Source organism: Mustelus asterias, chromosome 10 (assembly GCF_964213995.1).
Source record: "Mustelus asterias chromosome 10, sMusAst1.hap1.1, whole genome shotgun sequence".
In the NCBI taxonomy this organism is placed as follows: domain Eukaryota; kingdom Metazoa; phylum Chordata; class Chondrichthyes; order Carcharhiniformes; family Triakidae; genus Mustelus; species Mustelus asterias.
In genome coordinates, this window is record NC_135810.1 from 56,889,510 (window position 1) to 56,916,279 (window position 26,770).

Sequence of the window (26,770 nt, forward strand, 5' to 3'; positions counted from 1 at the left end):
AGGAGTTGCTGCTTCTTGAGTTTTCATTGAGTTTTATTGGAACAGAGGAAGAGGCTGAGGACAGAGGTCGGCTTTTGATTGGAATGGAGAATTAAAATGGCAATTTCAGGGGCGCTGTTGTAGACTGAATGGACATGTGTTTGCACTACCCCACCTGCCATCTCTTGGGAACAGTGACTACAGTTTATTTAGTTAAGAGAAATGCAAGTAAATCACCATTTCACATGGAAGGAGTGTTGGAGGCTGTAGCTAGTGGGAAAGGGGACGTAAAAGACAAATGTTGCATTTCTTGAGAATGTGGAAGGTGTGGAAGTGGGGATGGCGTTTGAAGAGTGGATCAGTGTGTCGCGGAGAACGTTTTTCATATGAAAGGGGAGGGGAAGATGCATGGACATTACATAGTACTGGAAGTAGTGTAAATGGTACTGAGTGATCGATTTAAATGTGAAAGCTGCTGGGGTGGAAGGCAAGGACAAAGGAAATCCAATAGTGCTTCTTGGAAGAAGTGTGGGAAATGGAATGGACACGGTCACAGTGAAGGGAAATCCTCGGCTGCGGAAAATGGAAGACATAGTATTGGCTTCATTAGAACAGTTGGGACAGAGCCATAGAAGCTGTGAGAATGTGAAAATGTAATAGAATCCTTTGCAAGAAGAGAAATTGTAGTCAAGGTAGCTATGGGAGGTGGTGGGCTTGTGATGTGTATTAGCACTATGGATGTACCTATACCCCATGGACTGCAGTAGTTCAAGAAGCCTGTTAACATCCACCTTCTCAAGGGCAATTAGGGATGGCACTGAATGCTGGTCTAGCCAACAAAACCCACATCCCTTGAAACTTTAACAGTCAAACTATTTCCAAAACGGAGAAAAGGAAGATTCAGACATAGAACATGAAGGGGAGAGAATGGTGGAAATTGGAAGCAAAATAGATGTTTCATTCCAGTCAGGGTAAGAATAAAAATTACACTAAAATTCAGCAATGTAAAGAGATTATGGACAAAAAGGGATGGAATTCTGTATGAGTGGAAACAATCCTGTAGAACAAGAGGACACTATGAAAAGGCAGGCATTGCTAGGATCCATATGGACTCCAATAGCGACATTTTATTTGGAGCAAGTGAGTGAAGCTAAAGGAGAAGTTACTCAATATGACGAACATGATCAAATAGACAAATTTTAGTGTTGTTGGATGGGAACTGGTTGCGTCTCTATTCAGGGAAGATACAGGATTGTCCTGATGATGACTGAAGGAGTAGGGAAATTGGATGGTAACATGGAGGCTGATGAGGCTATGAAACTTGAAATAGTTAATGTGGTGGAGAGTAAAGTGGTGGCAGGTATTGGAGATGTTACAGATGTAAGAGAAAGGTCAAGGGAGAAAATTGAGAAAGGCAGTCAATTCCCTGGGTTAGGATCAGGCTGAAATATCTCTCAGGACAGTCCTCTTGTGGATCTTTGGAAGGAGGTACAAATGAGTTTGGAGGCTATGATGTTGGAGGTCCTGGAGTGAAGGTCACTAGAGGAGATGAGGTCAATTTTGGTCTCTGAAACAATGGCTTGATGTTAGGTGATGGCGTCAAAGTCCAGGAGGAGGTAGGAGTAAAGTTGGGGGTCAACCTCCATAACCTGGAAGTCTGGTCACTAAAAAACAAAAGTGTTGTCCTGGCCGGCAGCTTTAACAAAATTAAGGTTGAACCTGAGAGAGCAGCGCACTGCAAGTACAGAGGAAGGTAGATTAAAATATGTGAGGTGTAGAGAAATTACGGTGGCTGATGTCACGCTGGCTGCTCATAATGAAGAGGTAGGAGAGGGTAAGGTGGAGGGCTCCAAATCAAACAGAAATTCAGGAGATGAGAAAGGTCTGCTATGCATGCACAAGATTCTTGTACAAAGAGGTGGGCTTGAAAGTGATAGTCTATAGAGCTCAACATCATGTTGAGCTTGAAATTCATTGGGGTAGAGGCATGAGCAGAAGCTGAGACCTTTACTGAGGATTGATCTTTGCGGTACAAAGAAGGAAAGACATGGGATAGTGAGATTAGCAGGAGGGATGGAAGAAAGTAAAGGGGAAGAAGGATTGCACTTTAGTGCTGATGTCTAAGAGTTGTTGATGCTTGTGGTCCAAAACACTTGACTGGAAGAGAAAAAGTATTTTGTTAGAGTCGCATGAGGCAAGTGACCAGGAGAGTCCTGAAATAGTGAAGATTGAACTGTCTCCATACTATCTTCTTGGACCTGCATAGAATTGATGACTGAAACATGTTTGGTTGCTTGCAGAGGCACTTGATAAGAAATTGATAAGATGACAATTGGAAAACATTGGTTCTCATGAGCTTATAGGATTTTTAAAATGTATTAAATGGATAGCTGGTTGAAATCTTGTAAACACAGTTATTAATGGGAGTGCATCCACTGAGGCCTTATTACAATTGATTCCACAACACTCTGTACTGGGATCACTATGTTTTATGTTTCATGAATCTAGAGAAGAGTTCAATGTAACCAGCCTTAATACAAAAAGTGTGGAGGTTTGTAATTCAGATAAAAGCATTGTATTGCAGACTGATTTTGAACATTTAAATGAATTGGCCTGGATGTGAAAGGTAACATTTAATGTATACAATTATGTCTGGATTGTCTTAACTGCCTGTGTATTATACTGTGTAGGGATAAATGTTAAAGATAAAAAGAATAAGAAAATGTACCTGGCATTAATAATTCATCACTTTTTGAAAGCAATGCAAGATGGCTAATTCGAAAGAAGATACTGAGAGGTTTTTGGATTATATTACGAGGATAATTGAGTCAATAATAAACAATACTATACTTAAATTATATATACACATCTTTGATATGTCTGTTCTTGGACTATTTTCCACTGTTGATTCCTGCACAAGGTGGAGAATATCGAACTCTAAAACTGGAATGAGATGAAAAGGGAGGAGGTATCGGAGGTTTTGAAAAACATTGAGGTGAACAAGTCCCCAGGGCCAGATAGGATCTATCCCAGAATACAGAGAGGTGAGGGAAGAAATTGCTGAGGCCTCAGCCGAAATCTTTGTATCCTCTTTAGCCATGGGCAATGTACTAGAGGATTGGAGAGTAGCTAACATTGTTCCTCTGTTTAAGATGGAATGAAGAGACAATCCGGGAAATTATAGGCCTGTGAGCCTTACATCAGTGGTGGGGAAATTATTGGAGAAGATTCTTAAGGGACAGCATGTACTCACAGAGAATAGGCTTATCAGCGATAGGCAGCATGGTTTTGTGAAGGGAAGATCATGTCTCACAAACTTGATTGAGTTCTTTGAGGAAATGACCAGCGCAGGGCAGTGGATGGTGTATACATGGACTTTAGTAAAGCCTTCAATAAGGTTCCTCATGGCAGGCTGATACAGAAGGTGAAGTCATATGGGATCTGAGGCGAGCTGGTGAGATGGATACAAACTAGCTTGGACATAGAAAGCAGAATGTAACAGTGGAAGGGTAGTTTTCTAACTGGAGGTCTGTGACAAACGGTGTTCCACAAGGATCAGTGCTGGGGACTTCTGTGGTTTGTAATATATATATATATAAATAATTTGGAGGAAAAGATGGTCTGATTAGTAAGTTTGCAGATGATACAAAAATTAGAGGAGTAGCGGATAGTGAGGAGGATTGTCAGAGGATGCAGCAGGATATAAATTGGCTGGAGACTTGGACCGAAAGATGGCAGATGGAATTTAGCCCGGTCAAATGTGAGGTGATGTGATTTGGAAGGTTTACTGCAGAAAGAAAGTATGCGGTAAATGCTAGAGCCCTTAGAAATATTAGCATACAGCAGGATCTAGATGGGCATATCCACAGTTCCCTGAAGGTGGCAACTCAGGTGGACAAGGTGGTCAAGAAGGGATATGACATGCTGGCTTTCATCAGTCGGAGCGTTGAGTATAAGAATTGGAAAGTCATGTTGCAGCTGCATTAGACTTTGGTTAGGCCGCATTTGGAATATTGTGTACAATTCTGGTCACCACACTACCGGAAGGATGTTGACTCAATGGAAAGGGTGCAGAAGAGATTTACCAGGATGTTGCCTGGTTTGGAGGATATGGACTCAGAGGAAAGTTTGAACAAACTTGGATTATTTTCATTGGAGCATCGGAGGATGAAGGAGGACCTGATAGAGGTTTACAAGATTATGAAAGGCTTGGATAGAGTGGATAGTCAGAGTCTTTTTCCCCATGGTCGAAGGGTCAATTACTTGGGGGCATAGGTTGAAAGTGAGAGGGGAAGGTTTAAAAAAGATGGAAGGGGTAAGTTTTTCACACAGGGTGGTAAATGCCTGGAACATGCTGCCGGAGGAGGTGGTGAAAGCAGATTCTGTAACAACATTCAAGAGACATCTGGATAGATACATGAATAGGCAGGGAATAGAGGGATATGGACCACGTGGAGGCAAGAAAATATTAGATTAGAGAGACTGGGTGGGCTGAAGGGCCTGTTCCTGTGCTGTACTAAGAACATAAGAACATAAGAAATAGGAGCAGGAGTAGGCCATCTAGCCCCTCGAGCCTGCCCCGCCATTCAATAAGATCATGGCTGATCTGACGTGGATCAGTACCACTTACCCGCCTGATCCCCATAACCCTTAATTCCCTTACCGATCAGGAATCCATCCATCCGCGCTTTAAACATATTCAGCGAGGTAGCCTCCACCACCTCAGTGGGCAGAGAATTCCAGAGATTCACCACCCTCTGGGAGAAGAAGTTCCTCCTCAACTCTGTCTTAAACCGACCCCCCTTTATTTTGAGGCTGTGTCCTCTAGTTTTAACTTCCTTACTAAGTGGAAAGAATCTCTCCGCCTCCACCCTATCCAGCCCCCGCATTATCTTATAAGTCTCCATAAGATCCCCCCTCATCCTTCTAAACTCCAACGAGTACAAACCCAATCTCCTCAGCCTCTCCTCATAATCCAAACCCCTCATCTCCGGTATCAACCTGGTGAACCTTCTCTGCACTCCCTCCAATGCCAATATATCCTTCCTCATATAAGGGGACCAATACTGCACACAGTATTCCAGCTGCGGCCTCACCAATGCCCTGTACAGGTGCATCAAGACATCCCTGCTTTTATATTCTATCCCCCTCGCAATATAGGCCAACATCCCATTTGCCTTCTTGATCACCTGTTGTACCTGCAGACTGGGCTTTTGCGTCTCATGCACAAGGACCCCCAGGTCCCTTTGCACGGTAGCATGTTTTAATTTGTTTCCATTGAGATAGTAATCCCATTTGTTATTATTTCCTCCAAAGTGTATAACTTCGCATTTCTCAACGTTATACTCCATTTGCCATATCCTCGCCCACTCACTCAGCCTGTCCAAATTTCTCTGCAGATCTTCTCCGTCCTCCACACGATTCACTTTTCCACTTATCTTTGTGGCGTCTGCAAACTTCGTTACCCTACACTCCGTCCCCTCCTCCAGATCATCTGTATAAATGGTAAACAGTTGCGGCCCGAGTACCGATCCCTGCGGCACGCCACTAGTTACCTTCCTCCAACCGGAAAAACACCCATTTATTCCGACTCTTTGCTTCCTGTCGGATAGCCAGTCCCCAATCCACTTTAACACACTACCCCCAACTCCGTGTGCCCTAATCTTCTTCAGCAGCCTTTTATGGGGCACCTTATCAAACGCCTTTTGGAAATCCAAAAACACCGCATCCACCGGTTCTCCTCCATCAACCGCCCTAGTCACATCTTCATAAAAATCCAACATGTTCGTCAAGCTTTACTGTTCTTTATTCTTCCGGCAGGGATGGATGACAACAAAATTTAGAGCTCTTAAATCAATGTTTCCCAAACGATGTCCCAATGCCATCCCATTTTAACACTTGAAAGTTTATTTAACCCAAAATGCCAAAAAAATTAAAGCAGCAAGTAACATTCAATATATAATTATTAGCATTAGTATATTTTAGGCCAACATAGTACATCATATTAAGAGGAAAATCTGTTTTTTTTAAGCAGTTTATCAAAATGTTATTACTTTCTGAACTCATGTAGAGTTCAACCAAGCTCTCCAATTTCCCTGATGACAGAAGATTCAGTGAATTCCCTCTCCATCCCCCTGCAATTCAGACCCTGGGACTGAACCAGAACTGTACTGATGACTGACCTGGCAGAGGCATGATTTTGCACTAAGCTCGAAGTCAAAAATTATGAGCTCCAGGCCTGTATTGTGGGTTACCCCAATGATGGGCTGGGGAAATGCCCCTCCCTCCACAAGACGACATTCCCTCACCCCGATAAGAACTCTTGAATTTACAGGATTTCCCTTTCCAACTTATCTTTTACACTTTCCTTCTCCCTTAGCCTGTTAAGGACCTTTAAACTTCACTGGGCCTTTAACTTACCTGTGGGACCGTGGCCACTTTGCATCTGACAGAGCTGCTCCTGAGCGCTAGGCCCCAGAGATGCACCACACTGCCCAGAACTTGTTCAGCCTGAGTCACAAGGTTGGGCAAGGTGTGATAACCCTCATGATCTGCATGGGGAATCACTAATTGACCTCCCAGCTGGGCACATTGAATACGAGCTCCCTGGGGATAAGTAATTAGCTGATTAGGTGGAGCTCGTATACCCGTATAAAGCAAGACCCTGAGTGGGTCCATTATCAATTTAGTTCCGGTTGGGACCTGTCATGTTCACCACAAGCTTGTGGATATTGTTTATTTTCATTTTGTGCGACAGAAGCACGCCTCCTTCACAGCTGACTCCTGGAATTATTATACAAGGTAAATCCCACTCCGATTGCCACTTTAAGGAGGTTCAGGCCCTATATTTTGGACATACTTCACTAGGTAGCAACCTCAATTATTTAAGGGACACTGAACCACACCTTATACCATGAGTTTGCCATTGAGCAAGTCGAGGAGGCTAGTCCCAAGTCTACATCAGTTGGAACAGATGTCAAACTCCAAATGTTAGCATTATTCTGAACCACACACTAGATGGCTAGCCAATTGCTAACCACCAACCCTCCACCCTTCTTTTAGACTGGATAATCATTACGTTTCCTGTTGAATTAAGCAAGTTTCAAAAGCCATTTAACATTTGCATCAGTTCACTGATCTCTAGTCCCATAAATGTAGCACCAGATATTTTTACAATGTTGCATCAATCCAAACATGTTTCATTTGGAATTCTTATTGATAAATACATTTAATTCCACATCAATGAGCTATAACATCAGTAAATGTTTTGCTGAGGGACTAAATGGTATAGAGTGGCATATTTACCAATCCCTTGATTTAATTTGATTCATTATTGTCACATGTATTAGTATACAGTGAAAAGCACTGTTTCTTGCACGCTATACAGACAAAGCATACCGTACATAGAGAAGGAAAGGAGAGAGTACAGAACGTAGTGTTAGCCATAGCTAGGGTGTAGAGAAAGATTAACTTAATGCAAGGTAAGTCCATTCAGAAGTCTGATGGCAGCAGGGGAGAAGCTGTTCTTGAGTCAGTTGGTATGTGTCCTCAGACTTTTGTATCTTTTTTCTGACGGAAAAAGGTGGAAGAGAGTCTGCCTGAGGTGCATGGGGTCCTTAATTATGCTGGCTGCTTTTCCGAGGCAACGGGAAGTGTAGACAGTGTCATTGGGTGGGAGGCTGGTTTGAGTTATGCACTGAGCTTCGTTCATGACCATTTGTAGTTTCTTGCAGTCATGGACAAAGAAGGAGCCATACCAAGTTATGATACAACCAGAAAGAATGCTTTCTATGGTGCATCTGTAAAAGTTGTTGAGAGTCGTAGCTGACATGCCAAATTTCCTTAGTCTTCTGAGAAAGTAGAGGCGTTGGTGGGCTTTCTTAACTATAGCGTCGGCATGGAGGGACCAGGACAGGTTATTGGTGATCTGGACACCTAAAAACTTGAAGCTCACGACCATTTTTACATCGTCCCATTTATGTAGACAGGGGTATGTCCTCCTGAAGTCGATGACTTTCTCTTTCATTGTGTTGCCATTTGAGGGAAAGATTATTGTTGTCGCACCAGTTCACCAGATTCTCTATCTCATTCCTGTACTCTCTCATCATTGTTTGAGATCTGACCCACTATGGTCGTGTCATCAGCAAACTTGAAAATTGAATTGGAGGGGAATTTGGCCACACAGTCATAGGTGTACAAGGAATATAGTAACGGGCTGCGGACACAGCCTTGTGGGGCACCAGTGTTGAGGATGATCATGGAGGAGGTGTTGTTGCCTATCCTTACTGATTGTGGTCTGTGGGTTAGGAAGTTCAGGATCCAGTAGCAGAGAGAGGAGCCGAGGCCCAGGCCATGGAGTTTGGAGATGAGTTTTATGGGAATAATGGTGTTGAAGTCTGAGCTGTAGTCGATACATAGGTATCTTTGTTGTCTAGGTGTTCCAGGGTTGAATGCAGGGCCAGGGAGATGGCGTCTGCTGTGGATCTGCTGCGGCAGTAGCAAACTGTACGTCTGCTGTGGATCTGGGAGGCCAGAATTGATTTGTGTTTATAACTAAGCTTGGTTTTGGTGTGATCTAATTTTATATTAATAACCCCACAGCAAACTCAAGATAGGATAAATTCAAAAGGTTAGTTTATTTTCATACTCAAAATGAAAAAATGGGTTTGCAACATCCCTCGTATTTGGATAGTAAAGAGAGGGATAAAGATAAGAAAGATTTATAGTGCTGAGGCCAGGGAGGAAAGAAATATTGTTTTGCATGGGGTTCCAGAGTCCAGAATCAGAATCCAATGAGGTTGGTGGGTTGAAAACAAATGCTGTATATTTCACTTTCCAGTGAACTTCACAAAATAAGGTAGGCGTGTCGAGTTGAAACAGTCTTGTCGCGATGGTACAGAATTTCCAGCAGAAGCAGTGTAGAAGGGGCCATGTCTTTCATCTGAGCAGAGCTCCTTAAGCTCTGTGACGTGCTAGAAGGATGGTAAAACAGCAGAATAAGACTTTACAGTCCAGAAATGCAATATTACTGATTCCACAAACTAGAGACACATGCCGCAGGACTCCCACCTCTCCACATTGCCTTTGACAAAGGATGTGTATTCCTCTTTTGGGTCCCCAACATTATTAAGTCACTCGATCACTCAGAATTGAAAGGAAGATAGTGGGGCTTTGGTCTTGGCAGACGAGCACACGCTTGTTGGCTAGCCTGGGTTATGAAATGCAGATAGCTTTTGTATAGCTATCTTTGAATTTGGTCAGTGCAGCCCAAAATGTGGGACTCGTGGCTCTTCAGAGATAACAATTTGCGAGTTTCCCTGATACTGTCAGGTAGCTCTTTTATGTTCAGGTTTTTTAGATTCAGCTATTTTATGTCCAGTTCTAAATTTTTAGAGATATCAATGAGCAGATGTTTGTTTTATTTTAAAAAAACAGGGTGAGGGAAATGTAATGGTAATGTCACTGCAGTAGTAATCCACAGACCCAGGCTCTGGCTCATGGGTTCAATTCTCATCACAGGAGCTGGTGGAATTTGAGTACAGTCAATAAATCTGGAATATAAAGCTAGTCTCAGTAATGGTGACCATGAACCTATCATCAATTGTCGTACAAACCCATTTGGTTCACTAATGTCCTTTGGGGAATGAATTCTGCCATTATTACCTGGTCTATCCTACATGTGACTTCAGACCCACAGCAATATGGTTGACTCTTAACTGCCCTCTGAAATGACCTTTCAAGGTCAATTAGGGATAGTAAATTAATGTTGGTCTTGCCAGCCATGAAAGAGTAAATTTAAAAAATATGAAAATCTATTTTTTAAAGCACTTTGCAAAAATATTATTTTTCAACAAAGCTCTCTGCATTCCTTGATGACAGAAGACTCAGTGAAGCCCCTCTTCCCTCCACCTGTACAGACCCGATATATAATCAGAACTTCTCCCTACCACATGCACATGTGTGCACAAATACACATGCCCTTTCCAAACCCTCATCCCACTCACTCAGCAGCCCCTCTTGCCAATCCCCCTTCCTCATGCACTCACTCCTCTGGCCTTTTCCCCTTTTGGTCTAGTTGCTGGTACCTGTGTAGCAGAGTCACTATCCTGGGGTAAGGAACCTTTACACAGGCAGAAGGGAGCAGAAACACAAGAAGGTTTGAAGCCACCACTCGCCTTCCTGGCTCAGCTGCACAACCTGATGGATTTTCCCGCACTCAGGCAATGACTGAATTACGCTGATGGACTTCCAGCTGCACCAAGTTGGCACGGAAACATCTCAGAACCACTTGAACTTGTTGCTAGAAATATTTCCTGAAGTTAAACAGGGTTTAGAGCAGTGATGGGCAACCTATGACTTGGGGACCGGATGTGGCTGATCTGGGTTCTGAGTACGACTCGTGAGACATTTTGGTAATCGTTGCCCACATGCAGGGTTGCCATATTCTGTTAATTTCCGTCCGTGTAGTTTTTCTCTGACCTGTATGACTGAAGTTATACACACATAAAGCAAGGGCAACAGAAGTGAGGTACATGCTGACTGCACACAGCATCGACTGTGAGAGCCGTGCACTCCCTCTGCATCTAAAGTGTAAATATTTCTTTTGTTCTTGCTGTTTGAAGTTGATAGTTTTATTAATATAGAAAATGCTTAAATCATTTATATAACTTGCTGTGAAATATTCAGCATGTATTTAATCTTATTCATAGTTAATGAACAAACCTGATTTCAAACTTGCGGCCTACTGAGTTGAAGGAGGCCCACTCGCTAACCTAGGTTACCCATCATTGGTTTAGAGTTCATTGCCCGTCCATTGCTGTTTGGTGGAATTGATCCAATGGATCCATGGCTATCCCAGCACTGCCTCCAATCTGGGATGGGATGTCTCCTCTCTGGAGTTGCCTTTGCTGTTCAGAGCAGGAGAAGTTTGTGACCCCAAATGTGACCTCTGTGACTCCATTGGAGGCCATGATCCACAATTTGGGAACTTCTACATCATTTCTTCCAACAGATTTCATCGTGCCCAAGGAATCTTGCGACTGTTCCCCTGAGCAAATGTCTTGTATTCCCAAACTTTGGCCAGAATGTTTCAGCATCCCCACCATGGGTTCCCCTGCAATGGGGTCAGTGAGCCATTGAAATCCCTGTTCACATTGGTGGGGCCGGAAATTCTAGCCAGTGTGAAGGACTGCAAAATTTTGGCCTTAATCTACTTCAAACAAAACATATGGAACCCTGACTGGATCTGATCCAAGCATGGTTTAGGATCATAGCACTTTCAAAACTAATTGTAGTACATTTACTACATATTTTTAACCTAAATAATTTACTATTTTGTTGTTTTATTGAAGCTTTGCCTTGTATGCAAGTACTATGTTAATTAAAGAGCTGGAGTAAGAAGGGTTTATTATAAATCTTGATTAAAATTGTGCAGTAGTAGGATGCTAACTACAAAGTATCCACTGGTTTGAGTACTCGCCTCGTATATGAATGTGTCATTGTAACATTACACAGAACTAAGACTGTGCGGTGTGTTTTTTAAATATCAAACATTTGAAATAGTGATGGTCTATATTTAGACATATGGTCACATCGCCTTTCAGATTAGATACCTCCACCCAACTAAAACTGTAGAGTTGATTTGACGTGAAGTGTGCTTTCTTTCCCTGTGCATTGGGAGGATGGAATGACCAAGCAAATTAAAGGACATATGTCTCTGTCTTGGTCAGTTGCATTACCATTGCAGCAGTGGTTCTCCCATATAGACTATGATCACTAATTTAGTTGGAGAGGGGAGGTGTGGCCTTCAGGGTGTTGCTCATATTTCTTCTTGCAATCTACAAATTAGTACCAATGAGCATCTTGTTCGCTGGACCATATGATAGATAGGATTCTACCAGAAAAGGTGGATTCGGATTATGGGCATATCAGTTTTGATTTGGGTACTTCGCCATTTTATTGCATTAGAGAATTTTTTAAAAATTCACAGGATGTTGGCATTGCTGGGAAGGCCAGCATTATTTTCCCTTGAGAAGGTGGTGGTAAGCTAGCTTCTTGACTGCAACTTACTGGCTTGCTAGACCCTTTCAGAGAGCCATTAGGAGTCAGTCACATTATTATAGATCTGGAGTCACATATCGACCAACCCATGCTGGGGGAACATATTTCTTTCTCTGAAGGAAATGAACCAGAGGGTTTTTGTGGTAATCTATTAGTTTCATGGCCACCATTCTGGTATTTGCATTTTAATTTGAACATAGAACATAGAACAGTACAGGCCCTTCGGCCCACGATGTTGTGCCGAACCTTTTCCGAAACCACGATCAAGCTATCCCACTCCCTATCATTCTAGTGTGCTCCATGTGCCTATCCAATAACCTCTTGAAAGTTCCTAAAGTGTCCGACTCCACTATCACAGCAGGCAGTCCATTCCACACCCCTTAAGATTTATTTAATGAATTTATTTAAATTCTCCGGGCTATGGTGAATTTGAATTTGTGTTTCTGGGCCATTCTAGTCCATAACATAATCACTAGACCATTGCATTACTTAGTATATTCAGGCACTTTCGGGACGGGTAAAATATCAGTCTTTGGGTTAAACTTTCAGCACTTGCCTCAGCTATATGTTGCATAATCTTAAATTTATTTGTATAAAATAGAGCCTATTTAATATCTTAATAATGCTTATTAATTGATAGAGATGATGTGGAGATGCCGGCGTTGGACTGGGGTGGGCATGGTAAGAAGTCTCACAAAGCCAGGTTAAAGTCCAACAGGTTTATTTGTAATCACGAGCTTTCGGAACGCTGCTCCTTCATCAGGTGATCGTATTAGGCAATGGGACCCTGTGTGAGAACCTCTCTAGCTACGTCGAGGGCATCCTGAAACCCATCGTACAAGGAACCCCCAGCTTCTGTCGCAACACTACAGACTTCTTATAGAAACTCAGCACCCATGGACCGGTTGAACCAGGAATATTCCTTGTCACAATGGATGTCTTGGCACTTTACACCAGCATCTCCCATGACGATGGCATTGCTGCAACAGCCTCAGTACTCAGCTGCCAATCTCCAGACACAATTCTACAACTCATCTGCTTCATCCTGGACCACAATATCTTCACCTTCAACAACCAGTTCTTTATCCAGACCCATGGAACAGCAATAGGGACCAAATTCACACCTCAATACGCCAAATCAGACTCACTTGATGAAGGAGCAGCGTTCGAAAAGCTCATGATTCCAAATAAACCTGTTGGACTTTAACCTGGTGCTATGGAATTTCTTACTGTATTAATTAGTACTCATTAAAATACTAATCTTAAATTCCATTTGTGGTGCCTATTTTAATTAATTTTGCCAATTCATTCTTACTTTCTTTTGAAAAGTTATCTTCATGAAAAGTATCATCATGTTGATTTCTGTAATCCAACAAGTTTAGGCACCTATGTACACAAATCACTAAATGCCAGTGCACAGGTATAAATAGAATACATCCTACCAGTTTTTTTATATCTTGAGAGGTTTAGAATACAAAATTGAGGAAGTGATGTTTCAGTTGTACCAAGTCTTGGTCAGACTGCATCCCTGTTCAATTCTGGGCAAACAACCGTTGAGGGGTACGGCACAGCAGGTTCAGTCGAGTGATACTAAAGCTTAAAGGGGTTAATTGGGGATAGTTGGCACTCCTTTCAATTTTGATGATTGGTAGGGGGAGGGTCTAATCAAGACCTTTGAATGGTTTGTTTCCAAAAGTGTTAACAATAAACTTCGCTCGTAACACTGTTATATATTCTAACCATTGTATTAATTTAAGAATGCACTCAGTCATACACAATGAAATGAAAGATTTGTTTGCCAACTGAAAATAGTTCACTTTGTAACATGAGAATGGTGGACGTCTTCTCTCATGAGTAAGATATTGTCTGTCATCAGGTGTGGTTTCATTTAACTCATGTTTTCGGCTGAGGTGTCAATTTTGAAATTGGATTCAATTATTAAGAAGATGTTTTCAGTGCTTTGAAGAATGATGTGTTTGTTTAAGGAGTTAAAATACAGAAGTAGCTTTTATTTGGAAATGCATTTCCCATGCATTATGATGCAGGGAATAAACCTGTTTCTAATTTGATCCTGCATGAAGCTTATTAATTTTATAATCATTCCCCACACTTGAAGTTTGAATTATGTAACCTGTTTTCGGTGAAATTGTCAATCATTCGCAATGGTTACTGACTTTGCATCCTGTTTCCTTTCTGTCTTCTTGAAAATGACTCTCTCACTATTTACAGAATACTTTGTGGAGACACTGAACTTGTATTCAACACACAACAAAATCAGAATTTTAAGGAGCAGTTTTTCTGGGTTGTGTGCTGAAAGTCTGAATTTTTTTGGACTTGCAAATAATAGCATGTTTTTCTAACTTGGAATCCTGGTTCCACATCTCTCAAATGTGGCACTGTACTTTCTTGTAGGTCAGTGATTTTCTTTGTTCGTGCTCATACCTGAACTTGATGTCTCTATGCAAGTCACCTTTATACAGTGATCAAATGTCATTCTTGCAGTCAGATTGTGTTCCAACCACAAGTTGCAGGTCAGGATGAACAGACATTGGAGTTATCAGGGAATCACTGTAGAATCACTGTATGTTACTGTTTCAATTTGCCATTACAAGGGAAGTTTTGAAACTTTCTGTTCTAGTGCTCTTCACCAAGAATTTTGCTGTTTAGGAAAACACTGGAACAGTCTGTGCTCATCAAAAAGAATACAAGATTTGATATCTGTTGTCCTTTTAGGCATTTTGTGCCTTTTAATAATACCTGTTACTGCACTGCTACTTCTGTATTGTTCTGCATTTGTGCACCTTCTGGCTGCACATGCACATGGTCTGTGCATTTACAGCCTTTGCAAATGAGATTATCCTGGAAATGCAAGCGCATTGAAGCTCCACCCTCCCCACCCAATGTTCCACCATCAAAGGGCATGTCAGATGCAATCCATTAGCTAAGTGCTGAAGGCCACTCAGGAAAATCACCCTATAATCTTAATATGACATGGTGGTTTTCATATATGGGCGGCATGGTGGCACAGTGGTTAGCACTGCTGCCTCACGGAGCCAGGGACCTGGGTTCGATTCCCAGCTTGGGTTACTGTCTGTGCAGAGTCTGCATATTCTCCCTGTGTCTGCGTGTGTTTACGCCGGTTGCTCTGGTTTCCTCCCACAGTCCGAAAGATGTGCTGGTTAGGTGCATTGGCCATGTTAAATTCTCCGTCGGTATACCTGAGCAAGCGCCAGAGTGTGGTGACTAGGGGATTTTCACAGTAACTTCAGTGCAGTGTTAATGTAAACCTACTAGTGACACTAATAAGTTGAGTTTAAAATTCTTCCCTCAGCCGTTGAACAAGCTATAATGCCAATGCCCCTTTCATGTTCATGACCATCCTTATGCTAGATGATGGGGTGGTTAGCTCTATAGTGGAGCAATTTGTGCATCTCTACAATCCGCAATACTGAGTGGGCTACCCAGATGCAGCGGCACGGTGGCACAGTGGTTAGCACTGCTGCCTCACAGCGCCAGGGACCTGGGTTCGATTCCGACCTCAGGTGACTGTATGGAGTGTGCACGTTCTCCTCGTATTTGCATGAGTTTCCTCCGGGTACTCCACTTTCCTCCCACAGTCCAAAGATGTGCAGGTTAGATTGATTAGTCATGATAAATTGCCCTTTAATGTCAGGGGGATCAGGAGGATAAATATGTGTGGTTATGGGGAAAGGACAGTACCTGGGTGGGGTTATTGTAGGTGCAGGCTTGATGGGCCATATGGCCACCTTCTGCACTGTAAAATCTATGATTCAGTGGATGTTGATATCTCTCTTATCAACAACCCAGAATTCAGGAGCAAAGCTCTGGCCTCTACTATTTGGGACTATCTGCAGCAGGTACACGTGCTACATTTTCTACTTCAGAGACAGGAATAGTACCAATTAACCCCAAGGCTTACTCACAGCAGGGTGAGGTACCTAATGAAAACTGTTTCCTGGGTACATTTGTTTTGAAAAAGTAAGATTAAGTTCTAGACAATAAAGATCACTTGAACTGCGGATAATTAATGGACAGAAAATAAGTATAAGATATTATATTTAGAATTTCCTCCTTTGGGAATTGGACACAATGGAAATTCCTACATTTTTGTTTTAATTTTTTAATGGAATAGAAGGATTTCATGTTTGCCCAAGTTCTATTAATAGTGTATGTGTAGCCAAATGTTAATGTCAGCAATCGTATCATGTTCGGTATGTTACTATTTTTAAAATAGAGACCAGACCAGACTTCAATCTAATCTGACATTTGTGCTTCCTACATGTAATTTTATATTGGAATAAGGTAATGCTCTTGTATCTTTTTATCTAATTAATTAAACAGTTTGTTGTTTTTTAGCCTCCATTCAGATGGATAACTTTCCCTTTTTATCTCTCATTTCATCACCTTTAATACCACTATACCAAATCGTGTCAATCACTTTTTATCCCTTGCATTGCATATGCTGAATATGAATTATTAAATTATAATATGCAAATGACTGGAATACAAGCACTGGATTGGGAATCTCAAGTGTCCACAGTTACTGCAAGGTCGTGGTGAGGCAAGGATTTAAATTCAAAAAGGCTAGCTTGCCCATTGTAGGCAATGCATTGATTAAAGGTGGAGGGAAAACGATTGAATTTATTTTTCTTACCTCGTCCACACCTCACCCCAAACTCAGCCTCTCGCCATCAAAACCTTCTCTTTGAAGTGGATAATCTGCTGGCAGTGCCTGCCAGCATTCTTCACAATACCTATCCTTGGAAAATCATCAATGCTCAAGGTGCAGACTTGGGGGCAGACTGAAGTTCTACCCTTGCCCCTTTTACCGCCACTGTATTAAGAAGAAAAATCTTTGACAATACATGGCATTTAGTTTTTGTTTTTGTTTAGGCTATATATTCAGTTGCCATGTCACAATTTATGGGCTTGCTAGAGCCCACTGTTTGGACACAATGGGCCAAAGTTTTGTGGGTACGGGCAAAGGCAGGAAGTATTTCACAGAACCATCGTTCATTTAAACAGCAGCACATTTAAACGTGCAGCTGCCGTGACTGAGAAGCAATTTTCGTCACCCAGGTTTCTGAAACACGACTCATGGGCTGTAGACATTTGAAGGAAAGGTCTAAACCTACTGGAGTTCTTTGGAGTGGTCAGGTACCCTTTTAGGATTGTGAACATTAGACAATGTGTGTAAAAGGTGAATATCTCCAGAAATGTCAAGTGATTTAAATCCTCTGTCCTTTAAAGTTTGGGGGAAAAAAGAATAGCCCGCAGTGACTCAGTCAAAAAGAAATGGTGCTGGCAGTTTCAATAGATGTTTGTTGTCATATGCCTGAGTTATAATTATAGCATTAGTGCTGCTTCTGCAACCTTTCACAGTAGGGGTGGGTGCTATAAATTCAATTTGATTTATAGCTCCAAATGGTTATAAAGCAGGCTTGTCCAATGTGTGCCTGGAGGCCACTTGCAACCCTCGAAGCTCCACTATGAAGCCCCTGGAACAAGGGGGAGGGGGGAGCTAAGGGCTGGGAAGCCAATGAATCAGTCCTGGGGAGCAAGACCAAGGGATGGGTCTCAGGGCACATAGGCGGCGGGTAGCAAGTGGGAAGAAGTGAGTGACTAGAATCAGTGGGGGAGAGTGTGAGCAGGGAGAGGGAAGAGTGAGAGTGTGAGGGGGAAGAGTGAGTGCGCGGAGAGGGAGCACACGAGGGGGAGAGAGGGAGCGTACGAGTGTTGGGGGTGGAGTGTATTGGGACAGATGACATTGCTCCCAATATCAGGGTTCTTACACGCACGAATGCGTATACGCATACACACTGACAGTGGGTGAGAGTGTGTATGAAAGTATGACTCAGCACCCTGAGAGCGAGCTGGAAACACAAACTGTCACCCTATTATGGCACGGTAGCACAGTGGTTAGCACTGCTGCTTCACAGCGCCAGGGTCCTGGGTTCGATTCCCGGCTCGGGTCACTGTCTGTGTGGAGTTTGTACATTCTCCTCGTGTCTGCGTGGGTTTCCTCCGGGTGCTCCGGTTTCCTCCCACAGTCCAAAGATGTGCGGGTTAGGTTGATTGGCCAGGTTAAAAATTGCCCCTTAGAGTCCTGAGATGTGTAGGTTAGCGGGATTAGCGGGTAAAATATGTGGGGGTAGGGCCTGGGTGGGATTGTGGTCGGTGTAGACTCGATGGGCCGAATGGCCTCCTTCTGCACTGTAGGGTTTCTATGATTTCTATTACACTCTAATCTTCATTTTTATTCATTATCCATGATTATTGTTCAGCACTTTGTTTCTGTCCACACCTGTTTTATTTTAAATTCATGTTTAACTTGTGCCAAACTTTATCTTTCTGAAATTTGCTTGTTGGCCACTTGAGTAGGGAAAGATTTGAAATGTTGTACCCTCACCATGCTAAAAAGGTTGGATGCAACTGTTAAAAAGGGACTAACTGTGTTTGATGTGGGTCCATGAATATTGATGATTGCTTTAATAAGGGATTAAGTGCGAGAAATAAATATTTGTTTTTGTAAGCAGGGACTTGTACTTGAGGGGATTTAAATGTATTGAATGGGTTTTTGTCAAAATAGTGAAGTCTATAGGGCGGCACGGTAGCACAGTGGTTAGCACTGCTGCTTCACAGCTCCAGGGACCTGGGTTCGATTCCCAGCTTGGGTCACTGTCTGTGTGGAGTTTGCACATTCTCCTCGTGTCTGTGTGGGTTTCCTCCGGGTGCTCCGGTTTCCTCCCACAGTTCAAAGATGTGCGGGTTAGGTTGATTGGCCATGCTGAAATTGCCCCTTAGTGTCCTGGGATGCATAGATTAGAGGGATTAGTGGGTAAAATATGTAGGGATATGGGGGTAGGGCCTGGGTGGGATTGTGGTCGGTGCAGACTCGATGAGCCAAATGGCCTCTTTCTGTACTGTAGGGTTTCTATGATTTCTATAATCAACATTTAAAGCTTTATTTTTATTTAATCTTGGCATGGCTACTGAGACCTGCCCATGGTAGATTACTAGGTGAGTTGATATGGAGGATATAAGGGCAAAGGATGGCAGGTGTGAATGTCATTAGTTTGCAATGGGTATAAAGGGTTATGGGGATAATTGGGGGGGAACAGTACCAGGGCTTATCATGTGCTGGCAGTAAGTTGATATGGCAGGTATGAAGGCTCATAGGTTGCACTGAGGGGCAATTTTGGCATGGAGGATGTGAGGGGCCATGGGGGTTTGGGTGGGGGGAAATGTGGAGTGTATGGGAGTGAGGGGAGAGAGCTAGCGGCTGGAGTTTGTTTTACTGTTTTTATGATTGTATGATTTATTCATCACATTTTAATGGATGGGATGACAAAATTGGACTTGGGTAAAACACCAATGTGTTTTCAAATTTTAGATTGACCACCAAAATTATCATTTTACAAAAGGGAAAATATTGTTGAACCTTGATGTACAGTTTGTATACATTCCCTCTTTTACTTCAGGATTTACCCTGTGGTGCTGTCTGACAGAAGCATCAGTAGTTATTGCAGAATTTTGACAATTCTCTTATCGACAGAAAATAAAAATCTGAAATGTTCTTTTTCCTTAAACACCTGTGTTTCACAAATCATTAGGTCGTTAGCCAAATGTAAGAACTTTCCGGCCATTCTCGCTGGCAGGATCCAACTGATGGCAAACCCCCGCCATGGGTTTCCTGGTGGTGGGGAATGCATAAAATTGGATACCCTATAGACAGCAGCGGGACCAGAAGATTCCAGTACTAGCCAATGGCGAGCCGCCTCTTGCCGCAAAACACACAGCTGACGGCGCGGAAAATTCAGTCCATAGGTTTTAATTCTTAATTTGTGAAATAGAAAATTAAGTAACAGAAATATATAACTTAGTTTAGTACATCATTCTAATTCTTATTTTTTTCCTTCTTCCTGAGTCCTTTTCAGTCAAACTAAGAGACAAAAGGAGACAAAATGGCAGCTCAGGGTGAGTATCGCTTATATTTATGAGCAAAATATGTACTAAAGGAAATGATCAAAATTATTATTATTGGCCAGAAACTTGGCATTAATAGTAATTAGGCACAAAGATTCCTTACCTTGAAATGTTTCTCATTAGAGTACGTTTTTTAAATTCACCTTCTGCTTACTCAATCGTGGCGACAAGTAAGTGGTATGAATCCTGGAGAAACTGGATTGGCAGAAAGCTATAGATATGGATGATTGCCCTAGGAAAACTTATCAGTAAATGGAACAAATGGACATGAAGTTTCTTGTGGAGGGAAAGAGAGGAGGAATTAAGGCCGGAGTTCTCCCAAAACATTTAGTGTCGAATTTGTATGAAAGCTGGAGTAATTCATGCTGTTTTTTTTTCCAGTGGGAGTTCAGAGAAGAATCTCCCACACTCTGTGCACTGCAGAGGTCACTAACATGGATATCATTAAAATCAATGGGCAGGACCTATTCCTGCCCAGGAGTCCAGCAGCATAGCGCTAGCGAGCCACTGCGCATGTGCCAATCTGTCAGTGCCGAGATCGGCGCACGTGCAGTAGCTCCACACTACCAGCCTCCTGATTGCTGGACCCCCTCACCATTCCCAGGCCAGGCCCAAATCCCACCCCTATAGCCTGCCCTGATCACTGGCCTCCATCCCTAAAGAATTAGCACAGTGGGATGGATGAATCACCCCCAAAATTCCTTGCACCTTTTCAGAAAATCTGTGTATAAACATTCCACCATTGACTGAAGTGTGTCCACACCATTTTGGGCTCCTGAACTCCAAACTCCAGCTCGGTGTCAAAGAGAAATAGAAAAAAGAAAAGCTCTAATTGCAAGAGTGGATTGAGAAGCAGAAATTTAAAAAGAAGAACCAGTAAGTTCTAAATACAAGCTTAGTTCCATTTAGTACATATATTTTAATGAGAAGGCACTAAATCAAATTTTGAGCCAAATTTAATTTATTCCATACTTTTCTTAGTGTATTTGCACTGTGGTGTGTGTTTGTGTGTGAAGTGTTCGCAAGATACAGCTATAATTGAAATAGTGTGATTGTGACATTGGACATTGAAAGCTGACACCTTGTGGGAGATTAATTGGATGTCCGGACAGTTAAACCCAGGTGGACATGGCTTTCCAACCAAGTAAAGATAATAGGAAGAAAATCAAGGAACATCAGGGACCCATTCAGACAGGTTTTTTAAAACTTCCTTGTCTGGCTAGGAGTATGACTGTTCCTCTGAGCACTTTAAGGAAAGATTAGGCCTCCCCTGCACTTGCAAGATAGAAATATACACACATGTTTTTAATATATTTATCTTCAATAGTTAGTTCAACCTATAAAAATTGTAAACTGTTCTTGTGTTGTGTGAATATAGATCTTAAAATTAGGTTTGTATTCAATAGGTTTCAGTGTTTAAAATGCCGAATACGATTTCCCTCCAGGTCCTTATTCGTACCCTGCCTATGGAAACACTGCGCCTCCATATCCTCCAGTCCAGCATGCTCCGGATCCATATCCGCCACCTCTGAATCCTTATGGTGTTCCTCCTGCTGGCTATGCTGGTAACACATTTTTATAAACTTGTGCAACTTAAATTGTGATTTTCAAATTGTGTTTTGAGCAGAACAGTTTTAATAAACTTTAAAAAACTGAGGAGGCAATGGCCTAGTAGTATTAATCGCTAGACTATTAACCCAGAAACTCAGCTGATGTTCGGGGGACTCATGTTCGAATCCTGCCATTGCAGACGATGGAATTTGAATTTAACAAAAATATCTGGAATTAAGAGTCTACTGATGACCATGAAACCATTGTCGATTGTCAGAAAAACCCATCTGGTTCACTAATATCCTTTAGGGAAGGAAATCTACCATCCTTACCCAGTTTGGCCTACATGCAATGTGGTTGACTCTAAACTGCCCTCTGAAATGGCCTAGCAAACCAGTCAGTTCAGGGCAACTAGGGATGGGCAATTAATGCTGACCCAGCCAGTGACGCCCATGTCCCAAGGATGAATGATAATCTCACAATAACTATATTGTTTCAATCCTCTTAGAAACTGATTACTTAAAAAAATATATTTGAATTCTCATTGACCAAGTTACAGGAATCACACAAGTTTTTATGTTTTAAGATACTGTAACAAACAAACTAAAATCAACAGTGATTAAGTATTATTTAATGTGCAAATAAAACTCTAAACTACAGAAAAGTTCATTCTTATTAGTGGTTTAACGCTCCTGATGACCCCCATGCCTCATGTATTCATTACAACATGCTCTCTGCAGAATTGCAGGCTTTAAAGGAAATAGCTCAGTTTCTTGCAGCTTCCAATGGGCTCATTTTTCCGCACTTGGTTGAGTTGAGTCGTCCAGTGACCTTCGAAAATTGATTCTCTCAGACTTCTGAGAATCCCCAAACTGACTTCCAACAGCAAAGCTCACTCTGGTGATTCCCTCTCCCAGAATGTCCAGGGTGAATGTTTCAGTGCCCTTACATCTCTGCAGGTTCAGCCAGGGGACAAACTGTTAGTAGCATTTTGCCTGGTGGTGAACGGAGAACAGCCTTTTCCCTGTTGCCCAGAAGGGCTGCTGCTTTCTTTATCTCTCTCTAACTCCCTGTTCAAAGTCTTTGAGACAGTAAGTCTGCAATAGCAAAAGCCATTTGTCCCCTCCCTTTATGTTACAGTGTTAAACCTACAGCAGCAATTCAATAGCATTCGACTTGGGCACCCAGTCCCATGGTAAACCAGCCATAGGTTTATCGTCAGACAGAACTTCTAGCAGGTCAATATGATGCTCTTCATTACCCCATTTTATCTTGAATTAATGTGACAGTTTAAAGCAATCATATAAAACCTTGCATTTGTAACATCTCCCCCTTAAAATGAAAAATTATTCTTGTGGTAATTTTCCGACAATACTACTGAAATGTAACATTATAAGTGTCTTATCAATTAATTTTCAATGCACAGTACAAGTAATATTTTCTCCCTTGTTACATTTTACCATTAAACAGTCTGTTTTGACAGATTTATAAGGTTACACCCAATCTCATGTAACATTTAGGATTTGAAGTTCAGTTTAATTTTTCTAAAATTTCAACTTTCTTCCAAACAAGAGTTTATTTTGCCACTGGTAGCTTCACTTTCCATTGTTTCCATGATTCTGGTCTCCTTTCTCATTTTGAGTAGACTACAGCTTTTCCATGTCCTGGATTAGAAAATTGTATATTTGTCTGGGCTGGTTAACATTACCAAGAGCAACATTGCTGATTTCTGATAATCCCTCTACAAATGTATTGTCAAACCATCCATTTTTCCTACAAAATTAGGATGGAGACAGCTGAAGAGAAAGATAAAACCTCCTAGATCAGAATGAATTGACACATAAACCTGGATAAGGTTTAAATTAGTAAGTAGTGGGGTGCGGCTCAGGAGTAGTATTGACTATTGTTTGAAAACAAATGAAAGGGAAGAGAGTAGAGTGAGTCAGGAATTGAGCAGATGGTGGCTTTCAGCAGACCACCCCTCCTTCCCAATATAGGCACATAAAGAAGGATAATGATAATGAGGAATCACCCCAGGAGGCTGTTGCAAACCTGATTGAGCATTAAAGAGCCTTGTGGCATCTATTAAATTCCTGAGGCCCTACTAAATTGCAATGGCCTCAGTGATAATAGACGTCAGAGAGCTTGATTGACATCCCATAGGTGGGGGCTGGGAATCCCACATCATTCTCTTCCCGGAACCCCCTCCCCCCTCTGCCCTGACTTGATCAGGCGCAGTTCTCCCTCAACTGGGAGATTAAAGCAGGGATTCCCCTGTGATTTACATGGGCCCAGTCACCATGATTCTGGTCTGACAGGCTTTGTTAAATCCTGCCCTATGACTCTGACTCAATTACATTACGCAAATTGGTATTGTATGTTATAATCCAGAAAGCCAAGTGGGGCAGGATAGAACTGAAGCCAGTTGTGCCAGAGCTGCATGTTACAAACGTACCCTAACCCCAAAACCAGTTTGTCTGTTCCTCTTTATACGGGCACAAGTGAATTCCTAGTTTATGTCAACCACCTGCATACAATTAAACACAATTGATGTATATTTCACATTGCATTCCCTGGAATTTAGCTGATTTTCATCAAATAATTCTAACAAGTTGCTAAATTCCCCAGTCTGTTGAGTTGACGGGTGTGTTCTTACTAAAATCTCACTAACTGTCCTGTCTGGAGACGATACACATCTCTTTAACCTGTGCTTAATGCTCTCTCCACTCACATTGTCTGTACCTTTAAGACTTGACTACCTGTAAAGACTCGCATTCCAACCATTATTTTGTAAATTGAGTTTGTGTCTTTATGTGCCCTGTTTGTGAACAGAACTCCCACTTACCTGACGTAGGAGCAGTGCTCCGAAAGCTAGTGGCTTTGGCTACCAAATAAACCTGTTGGACTTTAACCTGGTGTTGTGAGACTTCTTACTATGTTTACCCCAGTCCAACGCCGGCATCTCCACATCATAGTTTTAAATTGCCCATTTCATGATCTTAAACTCCTATCCAACAATTGCTAGCTCGCTAGCTTTATATTTATAAACATGTTAGGTTTATGCATTATGATACCTAATCTATACATGAATAATCATATGGGTTATATATACTGTGCATCAAGAGCCTACACATTGGCACTGTCATTATGTCAAATGCTCTACCGGCTGATTTGGTGCTTTATTTATAAACTTAGACCATGCAGGTCTGTTCAACTAATTTGCTTGTCACTCACCAAAGAACATACATTCAACTACAAGAGGAGCCTAGCAGTAACGTTATTTAAAAGGGCCAAGTGCTCAATTTGCAAGTAAGATCACTTAGAATTACTCAACTGCAAAGTCTCTGGAAATAGTGTGACTATTTTTGAAACATTATATGGAGTTCTTGGATTTAGCAGGGCGTGTTGCTGCATTCTCACAGAGAGGACTGCAACAGGGGGTGATTGGAAATTATATTGAGCCTTTCTTTCTCTCTGTCTCTTTGTGTGTGTGAATGCATGCATTTGTGAGCAGGTCCTTATGCAGCACAGCCAGGATATGCTGTCTACCCTCCATCCAGTGCTCCTATGCTAGCTCATCAAGCAGGTGGGCCACCATCTCAGCCCCAAGTTCAGTGGATGCAAACACCAGCTCCTATTCCAAACTGTCCACCTGGACTCGAGTACCTCACAACGGTAAGCAAGTGATCATTATATTCTCAACTCATGGTAAGGTTTAGGAACATTATCTTCTATTACTTTTAAAATATATTTCAATAAAGCACAATATATGCTCAAAATAAATTGCTGCATGTTAGATATATAACTCATGAAAGGACAGGGGGGACTTGGGGGACTGAGTTCTTTTGTCTGGATTCTTGATTTAAATACAGCCATAAATGAAAGATTGGACTTCCTTGTGTCTTCTAACTGAGAAGGCCCTCTGGGAAATGAATTTGAATAGCTTCAGTCCTTTTGGTTCAGAGTGGCATTTGTTTACAATAACATTCTCCAATTCAACATTAATTAGCAATTTCGATCAGAGAGGCCATTGAGGAGTTAGTGTTCTCAGAGCGTGGCTGCCTGAAATCAAGAGTTTTATTCCCAGTATTGACATCTGTTACTTTAATCGGAACTAATGTTTTAAAACCAATCGAATTCAAGTGCAAGGTAAATTAATTTCCATGCCTGACTCATTAGTGGTATATTTTTCAGTAATATGGTCCCTTGTTTTATTACATAAGTTGCCTGCCTTTTGGAGCTTGTTTTTAAATACTAAGACAATTCGATGGTTTTAATCTGTGGAGGCTGCTGAGTGATCTTCAGCAGGAGTGATATACTGTGTCGTGCTACTAGGTGATTAGTTCAGTTTGGGCAGATAGGCCATTTGCTGAACACCTCAGAGTAAAAGCAAAGAACAGTCGGAGTTTTCATATATATTTTCTGATCTGAACTTTCAAGTAGACAATACTGCAGAGATTAAAATGTTGGAAGGGGGAACAATTTGAAAGACTTTTTCTTTGGCTCTGTATGTGTGCATCATTGAACATGATTCTATTCTATAATCCCTTGTTGCCATTTTCTCAAACGTAATGGACTGGAACATTTTTTTTGCTGCTGAACAGCCCCCTCAGCCTCCAGTATTGAAGGCAGGAAGCTCGCGCTCATTATGATTCAGTAAGAAGTCTCACAGCACCAGGTTAAAGTCCAACAGGTTTATTTGGTAGCATGAGCTTTCAGAGCGCTGCTCCTTCATCAGGTGAGTGACTGCTCCTTCATCACTCACCTGATGAAGGAGCAGCGCTCTGAAAACTCATGCTACCAAATAAACCTGTTAGACTTTAACCTGGTGCTGTGAGACTACTTACTGTGCCTACCCCAGTCCAACGCTGGCATTTCTGCATTATCATTATGATTCCGAAGTGTACCGCCAACATTTTAGTTAAATGCCAAAACATAGGCATGTGGAGTCCACATTGGGAACAGGTATTAGGCACTTTATTTCCATGTGCAAAGAACATTAGGCCCGTTTGGTTTGACCTAAGGAATCAACCACATTGCCTTCTGCACTTCTAGGAAAGCCTTAAGGAGATAGTCTTTAAAAAAAAGATTGCAGCAGCGATAATATGCTAGGGGGATGCCTTAATGAGGTGAGTGTAGAACCTCTGCCCCTCGGGGAAAGGAGATTCTGCCT

The 26,770-nt window shown here is 42.0% G+C and overlaps 1 protein-coding gene across 9 annotated transcripts in view; it reads left to right on the forward strand.

Moving 5' to 3' along the window:
* The window catches only part of LOC144499610 (phospholipid scramblase 1-like), a 92,707-nt gene that overhangs the window by 31,000 nt on the left and 34,937 nt on the right, over positions 1 to 26,770 (forward strand). For 5 of the 9 annotated variants that reach the window (XM_078221758.1, XM_078221761.1, XM_078221759.1 and 2 more), the window contains 3 exons: positions 19,988 to 20,037; positions 21,492 to 21,611; positions 25,112 to 25,272. In XM_078221758.1, coding sequence (XP_078077884.1) covers positions 20,025 to 20,037; positions 21,492 to 21,611; positions 25,112 to 25,272 — 294 coding nt within the window. In that variant the 5' untranslated portion in view covers positions 19,988 to 20,024. The remainder of the gene's footprint in view (positions 1 to 19,987; positions 20,038 to 21,491; positions 21,612 to 25,111; positions 25,273 to 26,770) is intronic. The other 4 variants (XM_078221764.1, XM_078221763.1, XM_078221765.1 and 1 more) reach the window with 1 other exon arrangement.